At 41.0% G+C, this 23,462-nt stretch overlaps 1 protein-coding gene across 1 annotated transcript in view; it reads right to left on the reverse strand.

Annotated features, from left to right (window-relative positions):
- EGFL6 (EGF like domain multiple 6) overlaps positions 1-23,462 on the reverse strand; it is a 144,204-nt gene that overhangs the window by 48,323 nt on the left and 72,419 nt on the right. Inside the window, exons 5-7 of the mRNA XM_040421958.1 lie at positions 17,555-17,674; positions 16,714-16,848; positions 13,282-13,404 (exon numbers count right to left, since the gene is read on the reverse strand). Coding sequence (XP_040277892.1) covers positions 13,282-13,404; positions 16,714-16,848; positions 17,555-17,674 — 378 coding nt within the window. The remainder of the gene's footprint in view (positions 1-13,281; positions 13,405-16,713; positions 16,849-17,554; positions 17,675-23,462) is intronic.

A 23,462-nucleotide genomic window follows, 5' to 3' on the forward strand; every position in this document is an offset into this window, starting at 1 on the left:
GTACGATGCATTTTCCCACTGCCTTTGCGGGTGCAGAATCTACGCCCAGACAAACCAAGCAAATGTTTCAGACCCTAGAGATCAGGGGGCCATCTGCTGGCTACTAGTGGATGGCTGAGAAAAAACGACTAAAGGGGCAGACATACCACGTGGGCAGCCAGTTCAACAGCGCAGGGGTCCAGGGGGCCCTTCCCAGTTGTAGATCATTAGCAAAGTGCCCAGGGCTGCACTGCTAAGTGGGGCTTTATAGATATAAGTTTGTTTGGGGCCCCAGAAAAGAAAATTCCGCCCTGTGGGATGCCTCAACTCATTTAGTAGAAGTCATATCATTTTGATGCTCATCATAGATGATACAATAGGAAGCAGAGACAACACTTCAAGGATTCAATTCTGCACCTGCCTCTCCTACACAGACTGGAGAAGGGCATTGACACACCAGAAATGTGCCCTACGTTTTTCAGTTAAAATATGGCGATGTGAAGTACACCACTGAATCCTTGGAGTGCAGTCTCTGCTTCCTGTTGTATATATGAAGACCTGCAGTAGAGAGGTCACATGAGACGTGCACCAACAGACTATACAGAAGAACCAATGAAGAGGCAGATCACAGATTGTACTGGTGCAAAGAAAATAAACTATGTTCTATAATAATAAGAGAGATTCCAGTCAGAAGATGGGAAAACAAACTTATACATTATACTAATAGGTTTAACCAGATTTGTTTCATTGTAAAATATGGAGTGTGGAGACAGCGTCTACTGAATCACCAGGGAATGGATGCTTTCAATCTCGTCTACTAAACTCATAGCTTGCACAGTGGGTCATTTGGGTTGGTTGACTATTTTTTGTCAAGGACTATAAGTGTTCCCGTGTGAACCTGAGTGGAGACTAAACAACTTAGTGGGAACTGTTGCTGGCACTGAAAGTCCTGTAATGTGACTGACACTATTTGGTGCAGCTTTTGGAGGGAACTGTGGCTGGAATTTTCATTGTTTTCCTGACCATATGTTGTGATAATTTTGTCAAGAGATATAGAAAACCAAGAAGTTCCTTAAACTGCACCTGTAACATTTCAGTCAGATATTTCAACTAGAGGCATCTACACAATGCCCTTAAAGCATTAAGTTGGAGATCGTGAGTTGCTTAAGTCCTTCTTTTGTCTTGGATGGTTGGCTGTGCAACAGAAGTAGGAGAGATATGTCTGTCAGCCATGTTTCTTTAGTTGGCATCAGTACGGATTACAGTTAGAAGTCTCTTTCTGGTGCACTACCACAACATCTTATTGAGCAAGAGGACTGATGTCCTTCCAAAACCCTTCAAACCCAGTTCAGGGGTGAAGACCTGTATAGCTGGTCCTTTTGATACCCACCGGGGGCTTATTTCTTTGGTGGACAGGTGCACCTTAAAAAGATAAGGTTACTATTCAGTTTTAAGAAAAAGACAAGGCACTTCATGGTGCAGATATCCCAATGAAAATAGATGGTAGTGTGTTAACCTTCTGAGGTTGTCCAAACACAGGCACAACCCTGGTGTAGGCTTGTAGATATAGTACTCTCAAATGAAGCCTTTTTCAGGTTGCAACTCTTGAAAACGATTCCATGTTGTTAACATAATACAAGATATAGCTAAACTGCATGTGCCTCTCATGGGTCTCATAAATTCCGAATTTCACTAGCGGCATCGATAAGTATATAGAATATATCTGTGATGGCTAACCTCCAGCTGTGGTAAAACTACAACTCCCAAGATGCACACTTGCTTAGCTGTTCTCAGAACTCCATAGAAATGAATGGAGCATGCTGGGAGTCGTAGTTTCACCACAACTGGAGTGTGGGAGGCTAGCCATCACTGGAATAGGCGATGGTATAGAATGTATGGCTATTATGTGTTTCTGGTGCGGTCAAATACATTGTGGTTGAAGTTCACAAACGTGAAGCTCATCAGTATGTTGTCACCTTGGATCAGACTATTTTATTCTGTAAGATATGGCTGAATGCTGCTATATAACATATCAGCCTCAGGACAACAGGATTCATACACTATGAGGGACTATGAAAAGTTCAAGAATTTCTCAGTAAACTTAGATGAACACAAGCTGCATGTTTTTAACGTGGGAGTATGTCACTTCAGATTGTAATTCTGGATGTTTTATGCTTTGCCTCTTCCAAAAATGTAGCATATTTGGGTATTATACAGAAAGTAATAATTTCTAATAATGATATAAATAAAACTTGTATGTGAACTTTCAATGTTGGAACCTTACATTAATTTGTCCTGGAAAGCGCCAAAAAAACAACATAGATTTATACTATTTGTGCTTAGGCTATTTGTATTCAAGTTTATATAGCTCAGGTATAGGCTACTGAATTTCAATAACATTTTAGATTTACTTTAAACTTGTTTAAAGTCACTTTAACCTAAATGAAGGGGTTGTCTAGGTTTGGGGAATTTAAAGAGGACGTGTCACCACAAAATGCAATACAACTGATTACTCCTGTACCAATAGCTGTTCACAGGGCTGCAGATGTAGATGTAAATATTTCCCACAAAACTATATATCAATCTGCTCAGCTCCTCTTGCTCTATAACATGATGCTTTCAGATTGCATTGCATTTTGTAGTGACAGGTCTTCATTAAAAAAAAAAAACTAAAAAAAAACTGCAGTATGTTGTAAAACTCACACATGGTCATGTGTGCTGCTGCAGCCAATGACTAGCTTCAGTGGTGGCATGACCTCATGCAGCACATCACTCCTGGGTCACGTGCCACTTGGGGAAATGTCACCACTAATGCCAGTCATTAGCTGCAGCAGTGCATATGACCATCTAGACGTTTAGAGGGTGTGAACCAAAAGACTGCTGAAAGGAGCCAGAACAGAGTGGTAACTAGCAGGTGTGAGTTTTTCAACAGGTACAAAATAAGCCCAAAGCTGGACAACCCATTAAAGAACATATATTTTCACAACTATAAGGCCCCTTTCATACAGGCGAGATTTCCACGCGGGTGCAATGCGTGAGGTGAACGCATTGCACCCGCATTGAATCCGGACCCATTCATTTCTATGGGGCTGTGCAGATGAGCAGTGATTTTCATGCATCACTTGTGCTTTGTGTGAAAATCGCAGCATGCTCCTCTTTGTGCGTTTTCCACGCAACGCAGGCCCCATAGAAGTGAATGGGGCTGCGTGAAAATCGCAAGCAAGTGCGGTGCGATTTTCACGCACGGTTGCTAGGAGACGATCGGGATGGAGACCCGATCATTATTATTTTCCCTTTAACATGGTTATAAGGGAAAATAATAGCATTCTGAATACAGAATGCTAAGTACAATAGGGCTGAAGGGGTTAAAAAAAAAAAAAAATTTAACTCACCTTAATCCACTTGCTCGCGCAGCAAGTGGATTAAGGTGAGTTAAATTATTTTTAACCCCTCCAGCCCTATTGTACTATGCATTCTGTATTAAGAATGCTATTATTTTCCCTTATAACCATGTTAAAGGGAAAATAATACAATCTACACAACACCGATCCCAAACCCGAACTTCTGTTCTGGCCAAAAACATGACGCCCGTGTGAAAGAGGCCTAAAGGAAATACTCAGGGCAAAATTGATATATTAGGCCTTATAGAAATTCTGGTCTGGCAGGGATTTATGGTGATGTTTGACAGGACTATTTTTTCCGTCATGTCTAACGGAAACAAACGGAACCGTTATGTGTCCCCATAGACATGTATTAGGACGGTGCAAAACAGAATGACTCCTAAAGGCTTCCATTTTGCATTCCGCCCTAGAATTCCGTTATATTCTGTTATAACTCTCTTATAACGGAATCTATAACGGAATTCTATAACGCTGATGTGAACCTGGCCTAAGATGATTATATGACCAGTACTAATATAACCTTTGTTTTACATGTTGTGTCATTTTCTATGACAGGTAGGTATGCCCCCTTGTTTATCAAGTATTTTGTGCTGTCCACACAGAGGTCTTGTCCATAAAATGGCTGCTGATGGAGGATCATGTAACCAGGCAAATCACTTCCACTTTATTTTATGCACTTATATAGCGCTACTATATTCTGCAGTGCTTTACAGATATTAGCATCCAACTGTCCCCAATGGGGCTCACAATCTAAGGTCCCTATCAGTATGTCTTGAGTGCGGGAGGAAATCGGGGTACCCTGAGGAAACCCACACAAACAATGGGAGTACATACAAACTCCATGCAGATGTCTCCTCCATTCTAATACACTGCACTTGCCATGTGTCCTTGCACTGTTAGGAGTTTTGTTCAGGTGCAGCGTGTCTGAATGGAGGCAGCTGAGTGATGTGTCTGGTCACATGACCGTCCATTAGCGGCCATCTTTCGGACAGGATAACTATGCAGACAGTTCAGCTCAACATACAAATTACTGATCGCCAGTCTGCAGCAGGTATGCTGTACATGTATTATGGCATTTTATACGGCTTACCGGAGAGGACAGATTCCCTTTAAACAATCAATGGGAGGAGATATGAGTGAAGGGAAGGAATGGGAACCAGAGATTTTTTTTATACTGATACCTATCCTCTGGATAGGTCATCACTATGTGATCGTTAGGGGTCCCCTCGCCAATCAGCTGTTTTGAGTGCCGATGCCTTCTCAAACATCTGATCAGCGGGGTCGTGGATGTCAGAACCCCACCGATCAGATACTGATGACCTGTCCTGAGGACAGGTTATCAGTATAAAAATCTCGAAAAACCCCTTTGACTTATATAGTGCCTACATATTCTACAGCATTGTACATCTATTCCAATCACTGAGCCATCCTGCTGGCCACCTTAGGATCACTGTGACACCAATGGTTCCACAAACACCTGGCACTGTTGTAGTGTACGGGGACTGTAATGCCCGTCACTACAAAAGGGTCACTTGTTGTGCTGTCGTCCCCCCTTATTTATGGGGAAGTTGGTATATGTCATCTTTATAAATTGTCATGTAATGTAATGTTATGTATTTCCCTGTTACTGTGACACTTGCATGTACAGGCCTGCTAGGGGTGTCATTCCAGCTTCTAGTCACTAGAGGGAGCTAGAGAGCCCTAGTTTATATAAGGCCCAGACAGGGAAGCAAAAGTCAGTCTAGTTTAGAGCTCAGAAGTTTCTAGAGCCTGAGGAAGCTGAGAGGGAGACAGATGCAAAGCGCAGAGAAGCAAGAGGTACTCAAGATAACAGAGGAGGTACTTTATAAAGCTAAAACCAAGGATATAAGCCAGAGTTAAGGTATTGGGCCTTGGAGAAGATTTTCTATGTCCCAGGATCAGTCAGAAATAGAGTGCAAGCTCCTGTACTGCAAGTCCTGTGTGTCACACTCTGAAGTCACCTTGCTTAATCTGTATTGCCTGCATCGACCATATTGAGAAATAAACTGTATGCAAAGGAACTGTGCTTCCGTTAATGTCTCTATGAAAATTACTAAAGTTGGAGTTCTGTTTTAACATCACGGTGTTCCTCATTTATTCCTGCTATCAGCAAACGGCGTGCCACCGTTTAATTGGCACTGGCGTCACGAACATTTTCCTACCATCACCTGCCTATGCAGAGAGTCAGCCGTCTCAGGTTAGTGTCTATTGCACTACTACACCCAGAAACACTATTAAACACAACTTGAGTACGCTGCACTGTCACTGCCCAGGATGCACATCTAGTGCACAGCCACTCATGTCTTCTAGGCAAAAGTGCACATACATGTAGTAACTTTCTTAATATGCCTTTGGTCCTTATTTGTTTAGTGAACAGTCACTCATCAGAACACTTTTTACATAAGTGCCCAGAGGTAGAAGCCTGTGTCACATAAAACAAATGATTCCTACAATGTACAGAGGGGCCATAAGGGCTCTAAAAGCTTTCAATTGTCAGGATAAGGGCAGAAAAATGTTACATTTCCTGAGAAGCTTTCACCATTATCTGCTTTAAAGTGGAGTTATAACATAGTCCTCATAGGGGCCATTAGTTGTTTCATGTATCCTCTGTAGACCTTGTACCGTTATATAGTACATAATACAATGCTGACCTCATACTTTTAAGAATGTTTGTTTATTTTTGTAGTCTAAGGGTCTTTCAGCAAAAGGTAAAAAATGAGATATGGGTGACCGCCAGTGAATGTCCAGTTACAATTCCCTAAGAGGAATGCATGAACGTGTTTACTTACAAAATATCAGAGTACATAAAATGTAACCATCTACCATTACCTGTCGTGCAAAACAATTAATCTGGTTACTGTTCTATATTTTACCATGAAATTATATTTTTTAATGGAAGGTAATGGTGTCGGACTAGAGTAGATGGGTCAATCTAAGGGTGGCTGCACACAGCACAGATTTTATTGCGGTTTTGGTGGGCTTTTTTCGGCGGTATTTGATACAGATTTGATGTGGTTTTGCTGCAGATCTCACTCTTCTATGGAAAAGGGTGAAATTCAGACAGAAAAAAAGCAACAACTATTTCAAAAAAATTCTAAATCCGCACAGCAGATCAATTTTCACACCTAAGAAAAAAGCAAAGTGTACATGAGACTGGTCTAACATCATACATTTTGCTGGTACTGTATTACACTGTAGTTTTTTTCGCATGAAATCCCTGCAGAAAGAATGCACATAATCCGCACCATGTACAAGTCCCCCTAAGGCTGGGTTCACAAGTGACTGAAAATTTAGAGGAAAAAAACGCACATGTATTACATTGAAAGGGTGAAATCCGCAAGAGAAATCCACTGTATAAATTGACATGTAGTGGATTTCAATTCTGCAATACTGCATCTTTTCTGCTGCATTTTATTAAGCAGCATAGGGATAAAGTACAATGCTGCAGATTTGCTGCACTAAAATCTGTGATTGCAAATCCACAGCTAACCAGTCACCTGTGACCCTGTCCACTGGTAACTGCATCCCAAACTATTCTGTTATTATGATGCACACAAATGTAGAATTTTCTGTGGATTTGAGAATTATTTTCTTAAATCCAGACAGGATAGGTCATTATTATCACATCAGCAGTGGTCCAAGTCCTAGCATCCCCACCATCAGCTGTTCCTGGGAGCCGCTGCACTCACCAGAGCTCTGGAGAGCGACGCAGGCTCTCGGCAGCTTTCCAAGGACAGCGCCGTACATCGTATAGTGGCAGTGCTTGGTATTGCAGCTCAGCACCATTGACTTGAATGGGGCTGAACTTCAACTAGGCCGTGTGACTCATGTACACTGATGTCACTGGCTTAGGAAGACTCTGCAGTGCTCAAGGCCTCTTCTAACAGCTGATTGGCAGGGGTCCCGGGTGTCCTGGATAACCACTTTAAGTTAAATTGACTTCAAATGGTATTGTATTCTGCTAAACCTTTGCAACCTATTACTATTACTATTCTATGTCAGAACCCAAGCCAACTGTATTATCCTCTGATTTTCTACTGTGCTCATCGGACCCTGGAGATTAACCTCAGAGATATACATATGATCGCTGTCGACTGATTGCTTGTTCGGGCAACAGCTCTCACCCCTGACCCCATTTTACACATGCCCGCTGGACTAAGCAAGCATGTGTTCTCAGTAGGAAAAAGGGGAGGAAGCCACTGCTAAAGAAGAAATCTCCTGAGAACAAAAGGTATGGATCCTGAAACCCTGACGATCAGCTGTTACCCTGTAGCTCCGGCACCATAAATTGGTGGTGGAATTACAGAGCCCTGAGCATTGTGTAATGGACAGAACATGTACCACAAGCCACACACCTGTACCATGAGCCACACAAGAAAGGCGGCAGGAGATTAAGGAGGTTAACAAGTGGCTCAAGAACTGGTGTAGGGAGGAGGGATTTGGGTTCCTGAAGAACTGGGCTGACTTCTCTGTCATCTACAGGCTATCGTAGGGATGGGCTGCACCTCAATGGGGAAAGGGCAGCTGTGCTGGGGAGAAAGATGGCTAGAAGGTTGGAGGAGTGTTTAAACTAGGGACTGGGGGAGGGTAAATACACTATAGAAGGGGAAGATAGTGCAGATAGAGACCGGGGACTGGGGGAGGAATGGAAGGAGGGACTAGAACAGTTCATAAGGAAAAGTATAGGGTAAAAAAATACACATAAACCTCTAAATTGTATGTATACTAATGCCAGAAGCCTGACTAATAAAACTGGTGAACTGGAATTAGTGAGGAGGACTATGACATAGTCGGAATAACTGAGACATGGCTGGATGATGGCTATGACTGGGCAGTTAACATACAGGGTTACAGTCTGTTTAGAAAGGATCGTCAAAACCAGAGAGGGGTCTGCCTTTATGTAAAGTCCTGTCTAAAGCCCACACTCCAGGAAGATATAAGTGAGGGACATGAACATGTGGAGTCACTGTGGGTAGAAATACATGGAGGAAAAAACTATTTTATACAAAACAAGTTTATTATAAGCCACCTAATATACCATAGAAAAGAGTCCACAGATAATCTACTTCTAAATGAAATAGACGAGGTGGCAATTTATTATGGGGGATAGACTGGGAAACTGAAACCTGTACATCTAATAAAGGAAACAGGTTCTTGGCAATAACCAAAGACAACTGGTTCAGGACCCGACTAGAAGGGCATCACACTGGACTTAGTATTAACCAATAGACCTGACAAAACAACAGATGTGCAGGTTGGGGGACACCTGGGAAATAGTGACCATAAAGTAATAACCTTCCAGTTGTCATTTAAAAGAGTGTTTGTTCAGGGAGGAATAAAAATACCAAACTTCAAAAAAGAAAAATTTTGCGAACTAATAGAGGCCATAGGTCTAACTAACTGGGACAAAGTCCTCAAAAATAAAAATACAGCCACTAAATGGGATATTTTTAAAAGCATTCTAAAATCTAATTGTGAGAGGTACATACTGTATCTTATTGGAATAAAAAGTTAAGGAACAAGAAAAAAACAATTTGGATAAATAGATATGTAAAGAAAGCAATAAATGATAAAAAGAAAGCATTTAAATCACTAAAACAGGAGGGTAGCGAGGAAGCATTGAAAAACTATAAGGAAAAAAATTGAATATGTAAAATATAAATGAAAACAGCCAAACTAGAGACCGAGAGATTAATTGCCAAAGAGAGTAAAACTAATGTAAAAGTAAATTCCCCATTAAAAGTGCCCCGTCTGACCCAGAAAGAAGTACAGCGGCGTCTTAAAAAGATTAAAATAGACAAATCGCCGGAACCAGATGGCATACACCCCCATATCCTAAGAGAATTAAGTAATGTCATAGCTAGACCCTTATTTCTGATATTTAAGGACTCTATACTGACAGGGAGTGTTACACAAGATTGGCGCATAGCAAATGTGGTGCCAATATTCAAAAAGGGTCCAAAAACAGAGCCCAGAAACTATAGGACGGTAAGTTTAACATCTGTTCTGGGTAAACTATTTGAAAGTTTTCTAAGAGATGCTATTTTGGAGTACCTCAAAGAAAATAAGCAAATAACGCCATATCAGCATGGCTTCATTAGGGATAGGTCATGTCAAACTAATTTAATCGGTTTCTATAAGGAGGTAAGTTCTAGACTTGATTGCAGTGATTAAATGGATGTCATATATCTGGACTTCTCCAAAGCATTGGACACTGTCCCACATAAAAGGTTAGTATATAAAATGAGAATGCTTGAACTGGGGAAAAATGTCTGTATGTGGGTAAGTAACTGGCTCAGTGATAGAAAACAGACGGTGGTTATTATTGGTACACACTCAGATTGGGTCACTGTCACTAGTGGGGTACCACAGGGGTCAGTATTGGGCCCTATTCTCTAATATATTTATTAATGATCTTGTAGAAGGCTTGCTACAGATAGATCTGGATATATTGAAGGCTTGGGCAGAGACGTGGCAGATGAGGTTTAACAGATGACAAATGTAAGGTTATGCACATGGGAAGGAATAATGCAAGTCACCAGTACATACTAAATGGTAAAACACTGGGTAATACTGACATGGAAAAGGACTTAGGAATTTTAGTGAACAGCAAACTAAGCTGTAGAAACCAGCGTCGGGCAGCCGCTGCCAAGGCCAATAAGATAATGGGTTAGCCTGTGAACAAGGCTACTGTGATCCAGCCCATGGCTATTTAACCACATAAACCAGATAATAAGACCGCTGAAGAAGGTCCGCTTGGACCGAAACGTCCTGTCATCATCATTATCCAAAGTGGTTGTCTAACTGAGCTTCCAATGTAACTGGATCATGATTTTTGTATAATATCGCAGAAATAAATTACCAAAATCACAAGTAAACATTCTGTGTGCCACAACTTACTTATTACCTGTGAACAAGGCAGACATAGCAAAGCTGGAGAGGGTTCAGAGGAGGGCAACTAAAGTAAAAACTGGAATGTGTGGACTACAGTACCCAGAAAGATTATCAAAATTAGGGTTATTCACATTAGAAAAAAGACGACTGAGGGAAGATCTAATAACTATGTATAAATATATCAGGGGTCAGTACAGAGATCTATCCCATCATCTATTTATCCCCAGGACTGTGACTGTGACAACGGGACATCCTCTGCGTCTGGAGTAAAGAAGGTTTGTACACAAACATAGAAGAGGATTCTTTACAGTAAGAGCAGTGAGACTATGGAACTCTCTGCCTGAGGAGGTGGTGATGGTGAGTTTACTAAAAGAGTTCAAGAGGGGCCTGGAGTGTAAGAATATTACAGGTTTTAGTTACTTAAGATGGGTCGTTGATCCAGGGAGTTATTCTGATTGCCTGATTGGAGTTGGGAAGGAATTCCCCCCCCCCCCTAAAGTGGGGAAAATTGGTTTCTACCTTACAGGGGTTTTTCGCCTTCCTCTGGATCACCTTGCAGGATAACAGGCTGAACTGGATGGACAGATGTCTTTTTTTCAGCCTTATATAAACTATGTTACAAACTAGAACTGGTAACAGCAGCATTGCTCCAACCTAAATGAATCGGAGCAGCCCTGCAGTTACTAGCTTTGTCCACTAAACAATGGAAGGAGCTGTGTATTTCTATCGCCAACTTCTAGTACCAGCTGATCAGCAGGGTGCAGAGTGCTGCCACTAATCTAAAAATTAATAGCCTATACCAAAGATAGGCCATCAGTATGAAAATGCTGGACAACCCCTATAAACTGGCCATGCACATGATGTCAAGAGGCATAAAGATGGGGCAGTTGTAAGCCAAGTCTTTTGTTCTCTGGGAGATAAACATCTGTCATACTCCTCTGGCAATGACTACTTTCTTTCTTCAATATCAAAATTCTGGACACCCCCTTTTAAGGGTATATTCACACAGATTGCAGATTTGATGCAAAAATCTTTTTGACTGTCCTATCCACAGAAGCTCGCAGAAATCCAACAACCTCATTTAGATGTAAGGAAGGAATTTTTTGGTCACAAAAATGTCTACGGTGAATCTGCTGTATGTGAACTGTTATGAAGAAAAGATTCATTTTTAATTGTAGTTTGAAAACCTGCTGTAATAGTGAACACACAGGGAAATACTGCTGTAATAGTGAACACAAAGGGAAATACTACTGTAATAGTGAACACAGAGTGAAATACTGCTGTAATAGTGAACACAAAGGGAAATACTACTGTAATAGTGAACACAGAGTGAAATACTGCTGTAATAGTGAACACACAGGGAAATACTGCTGTAATAGTGAACACAAAGGGAAATACTACTGTAATAGTGAACACAGAGTGAAATACTGCTGTAATAGTGAACACAAAGGGAAATACTACTGTAATAGTGAACACAGAGTGAAATACTGCTGTAATAGTGAACACAGAGGGAAATACTGCTGTAATAGTGAATACACAGGGAAATACTGCTGTAATAGTGAACACAGAGTGAAATACTGCTGTAATAGTGAACACAGAGGGAAATACTGTTGTAATAGTGAATACACAGGGAAATACTGCTGTAATAGTGAACACAGAGTGAAATACTGCTGTAATAGTGAACACAGAGGGAAAAACTCCTGTAATAGTGAACACAGAGTGAAATACTGCTGTAATAATGAATACACAGGGAAATACTGCTGTAATAGTGAACACACAGGGAAATACTGCTGTAATAGTGAGCACACAGGGAAAGACTGCTGTAATAGTGAACACACAGGGAAATACTGCCGTAATAGTGAACACACAGGGAAATACTGCCGTAATAGTGAACACACAGGGAAATACTGCCGTAATAGTGAACACACAGGGAAATACTGCCGTAATAGTGAACACACAGGGAAATACTGCCGTAATAGTGAACACACAGGGAAATACTGCTGTAATAGTGAACACACAGGGAAATACTGCCGTAATAGTAAACACAGGGAAATACTGCCGTAATAGTGAACACACAGGGAAATACTGCTGTAATAGTGAACACACAGGGAAATACTGCCGTAATAGTGAACACACAGGGAAATACTGCCGTAATAGTGAACACACAGGGAAATACTGCCGTAATAGTGAACACACAGGGAAATACTGCCGTAATAGTGAACACACAGGGAAATACTGCCGTAATAGTGAACACACAGGGAAATACTGCCGTAATAGTGAACACACAGGGAAATACTGCCGTAATAGTGAACACACAGGGAAATACTGCCATAATAGTGAACACACAGGGAAATACTGCTTTGAAGAGAACTAAGTCTGATATCTACTTTGCTTCTAGTCTTGCCAGATAAACCAGAATCAAACTGCATTATTCGATTTGCCAGCTTATGAGATGCTGGATTAAAGGGATTGTCCATGACTTCAGAAGCTTGTCTAAGGGCGTTAGAAGGTGTAAAAAACCTGTAGTTACCCCATAAAATCCCATGCCACTTGTGCTATCACTCCAGTAGTCCACACCATTCCTACAGTGATGACATCATCTACTGTACATCATTCATGGGATCGCTGTGGCCAGTCACTGGCCTCAATAGTCATATGTCAGTGATTTGTCACAGCGGTAGCGAGAGGGATATATGTAAGATCATCACTCCAGGACTGTCAGGGACCGCCAGAGTGGTGGCGCTGGAGCAGCATGGGTTTTAACAGGTAAATAATGGATTTTTTTTATGCTTTACCATTGCATGCCCTTACTTAAAATTCTGGATGATCCATTTAAAGGAATATTATTGTAGTGTTGTTTTTTTGGGTTCAAATATAACTTATTTTTATGGAAGAACGGATAATACAGTATATTCTGTATTTCAGAAGTATAAGCTTTGAGTATAAACTGTAATACATGCTTTTATTAAATAATTTTTATTCTTACCTGAACAGACATATCCACTCCCCTTGTATCCTTGCTTACATCTGCATTTATAGGCTCCTGGAGTGTTAAGGCAATCGCTGTGAGGGCTGCACTTGTGAGTGTTCTCCAGGCACTCATTTATATCTGCCAATGAGAGGCCAGGGTTATACTTAAAGGGGTTATCCCATAATTAATGTAAAAAATGTATTACATGATAATACCTTTCTAAGGGTACTTTCACACTAGCGTTTTTCTTTTCCGGTATTGAGTTCCGTCCTAGGGGGCTCAATACTGGAAAAAAAACTGATCAGTTTTATCCCCATGCATTCTGAAGGTAGAGCAATCCGTTCAGTATGCATCAGGATGTCTTCAGTTCAGTCACTGTACGGTTTTTGGACGGAGAAAATACTGCAGCATGCTGCGTTATTTTCTCAGTTAAAAATTCAAGAACACTTGCCGGAATGCCGGCATTATTTTATATTGAAATGCATTAATGCCGGATCCGGCCCTAAGTGTTCCGGAAAAACGAATCCAGTTTTGCGGTCTGCGCATGCGCAGATATTTAAAAATTTGAAAAAGATAAATACTGGACCCGTTTTTCCGGATGACACCTGGAGAGACGAATCCTGTATTGCAATACATTTGTAAGACGGATCCGCATCCGGATCCGTCTACAAATGGTATCTGTTTGCATACTGCCTGCCGGAATCCAGCGACGCTAGTATGAAAGTACCCTAACAAAGCCAGAACAAGCCCCGTATCTCACATGGATCCAGAGAGATGTCCACATTCATTGCTCTTCAGGCTGCTAGCTCACGTGGCGTGTCTATTCTCAAGAAGTGTGTCCTTTCTGCTGCAGCTCTCGTTTTGTAACTTGCACTACGGTTGCTCAATGTATCCAATACAAAGCGTCAATCTGACCGTTGAAGGGCCAGTATTTTAAGAGTCTCTGCTCTGGAAGTCTGATATCTATCCCCATATGTAGAATCAGCCTTGGGGGTATGCTAAACAGTTAGGGGATACCCTCTGAAAATTACCATTTTATTCTCTGCCTACTATTAAATAGTTACTACTACACAGCCCACTCTGTACTGATGTACAGATACATTATATAATATGTATATATATATATATATATATATATATATATATAGATAGTCATTATACCTTTGCTGTTTTTCCATAAAATATCCTGGTATATAGATATGCGAAAAATGTAAAATATAATGTTGTAAAATAACACCCTGTGTAAAGCCCCTGTATTTTTTGTTGGGAAAGATGGCAACCCTAGCAGCCGCACACTGCTCCTGCGCCACATAGAGCGGCATTGGGGAAGCCAAGAACTGCTCCAGGTATGCTTATTGTCATTTCTGAATTGATTGTATCGTGTTGTCCAGCTGATTGATTTTGCCAGGAAAGAGCTGTTTCACCCACAAAACCTAGCGGGTTGTTACTCAGATTTTTAATGGGCACATGGTTTTATGGGCTAACTGGCAGTTTTCCATCAAAATCAAGCAGCCGGATGTGTACAAACGATTAGAAAACCACAACAAACGAAACTCATTTATATCTCGGCAAAGTATAGTTTTGGTATCGAGAATCGTGATACTTCTACATCAGATTCCAAATTTTGGTATTGTAACAACCCTAACTGGCACAGATTCTACACAGTAGGTGTGGCTGATGGCATCTGAAGGTTGGAACTGATTATGCGTGCCCATCTCAGTAAATGGACGTGCACATTACTATACAGATTAAACACCAGGGGGCACCTTTACTTAATTATAAAGAGAATATCTCACAACTGGAGCATTTTTTTTTAACTGAAAGTAAACTACACAGTTTTTCATGCTGAACTATATTAACTCCTTAACGACCAAGCATGTACAACGCTTGTTACTGGGCTTTAATCCAGAGTGCCGTACATGTACAGCTCTGGATTAAAGCTCCTGCGCCTGCAATCTAGCCGGAGAAGGCAGAAGGGAGCAGAAGACAGAAGCTGTTTATTACTGGTTCTGCCTTCTCTGCTTGGTGCATAGCTCTCAATGAGCGCTATGCAGTGAATAGATGAGGCGGCTATGCTGATTCCTCTATTAGATCTGGCCATTATGTGATTGCAGGGTGTCTTGGGGGCAGTGAGGACCCTGATCAGCTCTACCTTGTACAAAGCCCTTACAGAAGGCTCTTTTCCCTCGGAATGGGGGCTCCTTTGGATGCAAAATAAAAAAAAAAGTCAGTGTCCCCGGAGGTATTTGATCACTGAGGGACATATTATGTGCCAACAATAAGGGAAAAAATAAGCCAAAAATGTAATACAAACAATTTATATATTTTTTTTAAATGCACTCGCTAACTAAAACCGTTGGCATAGTCGCCCTGTTCATGCAAAACTGCCTATTATTTATAAAAATGACTGACACTAAATAGGAAACCCATTTTAATAATTTTTTTGGTGTCAGTTTGCATTCATAAAATGAAAAGCTATAGTTTGCAAAGAAAAAGTTTTTTTGGTCAAATTTTTTGCAGTGTTCCCAAAATAAAACCAAAAAAAAGAAAAAACATTCTGTAAAAATGTTAATAAAAATATCTGTCTCCTGTAAAAAACAAGAATATGAAGAAATATGGTCAGCACCCGACCATATGCGCCACAGCGGGAAGGGGAGATCTCAAGCAAACACAATGTAACAAACTCCCAGCTCCTTTATTTCCACAGGTATACATCAATAGAGAGGACACGTTTTGGCCGGTCCAGCCTTCATCAACTAACATAAGTTGATGAAGGCTGGACGGGCCGAAACCCATCCTCTCTATTGATGTATACATGTGGAAATAAAGGAGCATATAAATTGAGAACATTGAGCGTCTGCTGGGAGTTCGTTACATCATGTAAAAAACTAAACACTGCAAAAATTATTTTGACAGTCCAACAAATAAAAAATAAAAAAGGTAGAGCAGTTTATAAATCACAAAAACGTGTCCAGTCATTAGGGCCTTTTCATTCCCAGTCATTAAATGATGAAATAACGTTTAATGGCTGCACAACCCCATTAAGATCATGGCTTGGAATCTTTCAGTAGGAGTTCCAGGAAATCTGTCCTGGTCATGTAACTGGAACCCAAGTAGAGGCGTAACACTGTAACCATAATTATAATTCTCCGTATAACCTATTAGTCAATATTTGGATCCATAAAGCCATGAGCCAGAAACAGCGTCATGGCTGCCGTGATGAATCTGAATTCCATGAATCTTATTTTATTTCATTTTCTAATCAACACCAGAAAAATGACAAATTACAACCTGACCGGCTGGTTTTCCTACCATCTGTGGTGTTGGCATAGATAAAGCACTGACTATAGTCTTCCTGTATCCTCCTTCTTCATTATTCTAATTATTCTTGGCTAAGAGAGTAAATTACAACCATGCAGTCATCCTATCAGAAATGAGTGCTCTTACCTACGCAGTCGTATCTGCCATTCACGTATTTTAATTCAAAGCCCTGCTGGCACTTGCAGTAATAGCTTCCAAATGTATTCACACATCTCCGGTTAAAAGGGCAGAGTGCTTTCCCAGTGGCACATTCATCAATATCTAGAAAGTAAGAATTTGAATGGGTTTCATTTTTGCACATAGAAAATATTCACATCAAAGAGGGTACAGACTTGGGTACCAGTTCGAAGTGTCTTCCCTAAAATTTACTACTTTTGCCTTATTTTCTTCCTGCAAATTGAAATCTGGCTATTACGTACTGTAACTTATTGAGAACACTTGGTTTTCTATGTGGCGCATCTCAACCAAAATAAGTTTTATTCTTAAATCCCTTTAGTCCCCCCCACCATGCTCATACCCCATACCACCATATCTGCTATCTACTAGGAACAGGGTGGCTTAAAAGAAGGTAATAGAATAGGAAATCCTGTCTCCGAGGTTAGTGACATGATGAGTATCTCATCGGTGGCAAGGGGATTAGAAATCTGTGCTCGGGTAGACATAAGGGTGGTTTTCTGGGTAGATTTATGTTGGTAAAGATGTGCAACCCAAGCGAAATACACAGCTGGGTATATTGTCTGTTCCATAAACCTTTGATGTATGCAATTATATTGTGTTTCCTTCTGAAGCGTCAGTAATAGCTATTCACGTGTAGCACCTCCATTGTATAATTTATAGAGAACAGGTCCATCAAACAATACAGGATTCAGGAATTATTTCCTTGTATGTTCGAAATATGATTTCTACATCTGACTGTGTCCTGGTTGTTTGATATTAAGGGAATTTAGAAAAATGTACACTCACACACCTATACAGTTCTTTCCATCTGGCCCCAGCTGCAGTCCACTTGAGGGACATAAGCACCGCACTTCTCCCTGGACTTCCTCGCAGCCGTATTGGCAGTTTGCCATCGCACAGGTCCTGGAGTCTAGGAAAGAAGATTAATAGCACAAAACTTAAGCTCTGACATTGTCTTGGTCTTACTTCCCTCAGTGATACAGAAAGTGTGATACATTCAATAGAAGAAAAGAACGTTTCTGACATATCTATGCAGGAGCTTTTATATAAGAAGTGAACGTTTGTCGTTTAAACCCAAATCTATTTAAAGAACATCATCACATCACTTGCAGTATTGCAGCGGTATTCCACCAGTCTACCATCGGGCGTGCACAGCATGTGCAAATAGGAAACTGTACGAGAGGATGCCACTATTGCCTGGCCGTGTCAGTAATGGGGAGGGGGGTAGTGCAGGATCAAACTTACAAGCCAAGATGTCTGGTTCCAGAAGATTGACCCTGCTGACAGATGCTCTCTAAAAGTCCACTCCTAGGGGAGCATGTGGTATAAATGCTTTACTACACAATTATATATAAATGTATTTACATGCATTCCTTATAACAGTTTGGCTGTAATTTTATCATGCTATAATTAAAATCCCCTTCATTCTGTAACACCCTCTATGAGCCAGAGCTGAGATCCACTGCCAAGCAACATCTATCTCTCCTGCGGACTTAAGGTGGACTCAAGTCATCCATGTATTACATCTGCACAGCCACCATGTCATCCTATATTAAAGGAGTTGTCTGTAGTGAAAAATTGTGTCATTACATGCAGCATTACAGAGATATTCTCCACTGCAAGCATTGCTTACACATACAATGCATTGGGAAAGTCTTCAGACCTTTTTTCCTTTTTCACATTTTGTTATATTGTGGCCTTATGCCGCAACATAAAGTTTCCTCCCATCAATCTGCACTCAATACCGCATTATGACTGTGACGAAAGCACCTTCGTCACTGGGAGTTGGAGAGGCCTGCTTGCCAGCCTCTTGCCCTGTGACTATGGCCCCTGGTATACTATTTGGGCATATTGGATTTCAAAGGCACTGTTTCTGCCCCTTGGAACTATTTGGGGCATGGGACCATGTGCACAGTGGGGCAAAAATAAGACTTCCAGAAAATTCCTGAACCCCTGAACCAATCTGGGTGATTTTTAGATAGCCTCGATCTGGGTGAACAACCTTTCAGGGGATGTGACTTTTATGGGGATATGTAAATATGTATTTTATGTCTGTGAGTAATTACGTCCATTGTGTTTGTTAAATATATCACAGGCAGAGTCCATTGTGTTTGTTAAATATGTCACAGGCAATGCCATTGTGTTGTTAATTGCGTCACAGACAATGCCTATTCTGTTATTGATTGCGTCACAGGCAATGCCATTGTGTTTGTTGAATGTATAGTTTTTGTGTTTAAACTGTAAAACTGTAAATGATTGGCTGCTATGTTATGTCCTCAGTTCTCAACCAGGTCCACGGGGGTGGTAACCTTGTTGGAAAATGTGTATAAAAGGCAATGCTTGTGTGGTTAATAAAGTGAGTTCCTGTTTTGGCCTTCAACATAGAGCCTCGTCTCATGCGTGTGGGGATTGCTATACGCTGTATACTCCCCTGGCTATATCCCCTAGCTCTTGTAAGAGCTGTTCCTAGTTCCTGTGGTGGTTACGGTGTCGAGCGGAGTGCTTGGAGTCCTCGGGAAGCACTAGGAGCTTCTATCAACGGAGGTACCCAGTCGGGGTGCCAGGAGATTCATTACAATGACAAAGTGAAAACAGAATGTCAGCAATTGTTAATTGCTAATTTATTGGAATGAAAAAAACTAAACTATTGTATTGACATAAGTATTCAGATTCTTTGCTATCGCACTTGAAATTTAACTCTGTGGGGGCTCCTAATTCTCTTGATCATCTTTGAGATGTTTCTACACCTTGCATGGAGTCCATTTGTGGTATATTCAGTTGATTGGACATGATTTGGAAAGACATACCACTGTCTATATAGGATCTCACAGCTGACTACAAATCGGTGTAAAACCCAAGCCATGCAGAGGAAAGAACTATCTGTAGAGCTCAGAGACAGGATTGTGTGGAGGCACAGATCTGGAGGAGGGGACAAAAAAAAATGTCTGCTACACTAAAAGTTTCCAACAGCACTGTGGCCTCCATAATACAGTGGCCGCCGTTATACAATGTATGGCGCTGTGCTTGGTAAGCACAGAGAAGGCCGTGGCACTCACATAAGTGCTGGTGCCTTCTCAAACAGTCCGTGTGTCGGACACCCACCGATCAGATGCTTATCCTGAGGATAGGTGATCAGTATCAAAATCCCAGAAAACTCCTTTAAATGGAAGATGTTTGGACCAGCCAGGACTTTCCCTAGAGCTGGCCGCCCCAGACAAAGTATGGGGAGAATGGCTTTTTTTAACAGATGTGACCAAGAACCCAAAGGTAACTCTGGCTGAGCTCCAAAGACCCTGTGTGCAAATGGTAGAAACTTCCAGAAGGTCAGCCTTCACTGCAGCATTGGACCAATCTGGGCTTTATGGCACAGTGGCCAGAAAGAAGCCACTCCTCAGTAAAAGACACATGAAAGCCTACTTGACGTTTACAAAAAAGCACCTACAGGACTCTCAGACTGTGAGAAACAAGATTCTCTGATCTGATGAAACCAAAATGGAACTTTTTAGCTTCAATTCTAAACATAATTTATTGAGAAAAACAGACACTGCTCATCACCTGCCCAATACCATCCCTATAGTAAAACATGGTGGTGGTGGCATCACCATGCCGGGGCGGGGGGTCAGCAGGTGAGACAGAGGGATGTTCTTAATGAAAACCTGATCTAGAATGCTCTGGACTTTCCAATAAGACAATGACCCTAAGCACACAGCCAAGACAACACAGGAGTGGCATAGGGACAACCCTGTGAATGTTCTAGAGTGGCTCAGCCAGAGTCCTGACTTGAAATTGTACTATGGATCCTTGGGAGTGCTGTATGTTTCTCCATAGGGCACCATATTGGGGATATTTTTCCATAGCAGATTTTTACGGAATCTGGCAGAATAGTCACTGTATGCTCCTGTATGAAATTGGAGATATTCTGAGGTACAATAAGCCCAATGGGGGTCCTAATATGGTTCTGTACCTCAGATCATGTGCATGGGTCCTTAATTAATGTGTAGTTGATCTACGTCACCTTGTTTAAATTATCTTTATCTTTATGTAGGAAAAAAACCTTTACACACACACACACATATATATATATATATATATATATATATATATATATACATGACATACTGTATATTGTGCAGGTTATATAGTTTTTTTTATAGGTTAGCATCATTATGAAATATATGCAGCAACTTGGATTATAACAGCACAGGGTGTTAACAGGACTTTGTGTAAAGTCAGATAAGAATTGTAGAAGTTGCAGAAGTGTATACATGGCCTTATGATATGATATATGTCTGATCTGGAGAAGACATTATGTCTGCTCTTTAAATCTTAGTAAAGCCTCTACTAAAACTGAGGAATGGTTTCAGAGGACACAACTGTATATCATTAAACTCCGCTTCTGGCTCTGGAGCGCTCCGGCAGACTTTTCTAATAATGTTCTTCAGGAATAAAGCAAAATCAGGTAAGCACTGCCAATATAAACTGCATGAATGACTCTACTTCACGGGTAAAAATTACCACAACATGCAGAACGTGAAACCTGATGTCTTGTTACAGTTCAGTGATTGCACTTCTAACTTTTTACATCCGTATTTTTGGAATAAACTATTGTGGTTTGTTTGTTTAAAGGTAGCCTGTTACCATGAAATTCAATGATCAACCAGGCAAAATGCCTTGCATGGCTAGCTCTGCTGAATGGAATGATGCTTTCACTTAACGATCCGTTGGAGAAAACTTACTTGTAATCCATGTGCAAATGAGCCGTTAAGTGCACCAAGGGTGGGCCCAAGTCACTGTGTGCATCCTTGGTTCTAATTTTTATCAGCCCCTTCTCCTTCCTGATTGACAGGGCCAGGTTCCTGCATCGTGATCTTGTCTGACCCTCTCAATCAAGGAAGAAGGAGAGGGAGGAACTAGCAGAGGAAGCAGGAGGAGCTTGGCTTGGGTGCACTCTAGGTGCACTTAAATGCTCATTTGCATGTGGATTCAAAGTACTGAAGCAACAGATCACAAAGTGAAAGCTATCATTATACTCGGCTGAGCTAGCCCTACAACTGCCTGGATCATTGGTGTATTTCCTGGTGGCAGATTTCCTTTAACAATTTTAAAAACCATTTTGTGTGCTTCAGCTAACATGACATGCAATAATATATTATCTGAAAAGATAACCAGCATACATGAATACATAGTACATACATTACAATCATCATGTTCAGTTGTTTGTATCGTGTACAGTTTTATGCACAGCAAACCAAACTACTATGTTCTGTAGAAAATAAAGACCTTTAAGGGAAGGTGTCACCTTCTGCCAGATAAAACCAGATAGGGACACATTACTTTTTTTCTAATATCTTTTTTCTTTCTGATTGCAGATTTTTTTTCCCCTCAACATGATTATAGGGGCTGCCATGAGCATTACCTGAGCATTTAGAGATATGCTTTACAGAAGCCACCATGACCATAGACACAATGGACAGAAGGGGACTCATTCTGGTCTCTCAGCAGGAGGGAGGAGGATGCTGTGTTATTAATGTCAAATTATTATCGGTAATTGTAATCCCACCTGTGATAATGGCATGACTGCTGAAAAAATCATCTGTACAGAACAGGAAGTCTTCACATATTAGGCTTAGTAGCTGGTATGAAAACTGTAGGATTTTAGCACACATTCCCTTTAACCTTGAAAATGAGATCTGAAGCTTAACCCATACTTGGTTTTAGGATTTAAATTATTTGGGGGGCACTATCTCTACTTGGGGAGAGAGCACCTTAATTGGCGTGAGGAGTCTTATAGGCCAGACAATGCTCCTCTGGAATTCTGGGAAGAAATGTATGCAAATGAACACTTAACAAGCTCTGCCTCTAATGCCACCAGATGTAAGGTAGCTATCCTAGAAGTCAGTGTCCACCCTTTCAATAGGTCCTGAGACATGACTCGGATATTAAATAAGCCAGCACCTCATCTGCAGACAGCTGTTCACCGCGAAACAGCTGTTTGCAGATGCAGTGCTAGCTTATTTAATATCCGAGTCATGTCTCAGGACCTATTTAAAGGGACGAACACTGACATTTAGGATAGCTGCCTTACATTTGGTGGCATTGGAGGCAGAGCTTGTTAAGAGCTCATTTGCATATCTTATTCCCATAATTTATTTATATCACATATCCTTTACATTATACAGTATATTGAATGAATTTTTATTTTTTTAGAAACTGGCCTCTTCGGTCAACCACTGGCAGATGTAGGTCACTGCCTTCCTGATATTTCTGATGTGTCAAGCCAGAACCAGGAAATGAAAAGGAAGACTGGACCACAATTGGAATAGCAGCGGCAGGGGATCGGTGAGGATGAGTATGGCTTATTGTTTATTTTTAACCCTTTGAGACCCTTTTAATTTTTTTCCCTTGGAAAACCCGTTTAATGCCATACATTTCCGGCCAAGATTATAGACAACTATGTATGGAATATACAAAGACATTTTGGGTTACATCTAAAATATGTTAGGCTTTGTTTGCTTTTTGCCTGGGCTTGTGATAGGTTTGATGGTAAGAACAGTGCAGGTAGCAGTACGATTCCTGTTCTCTAAAATACTGGAAAACTGACAGACACCATAATAAGTCAATACGGTCTGTCAAGAATAATCAGGATCTGTTTGAAAATTATCTACCATGGTGGGCCTGGCCACAACCCTAATGTGAAC

Source organism: Bufo bufo, chromosome 3 (genome assembly GCF_905171765.1).
Source record: "Bufo bufo chromosome 3, aBufBuf1.1, whole genome shotgun sequence".
Taxonomy (NCBI): Eukaryota; Metazoa; Chordata; class Amphibia; order Anura; family Bufonidae; genus Bufo; species Bufo bufo.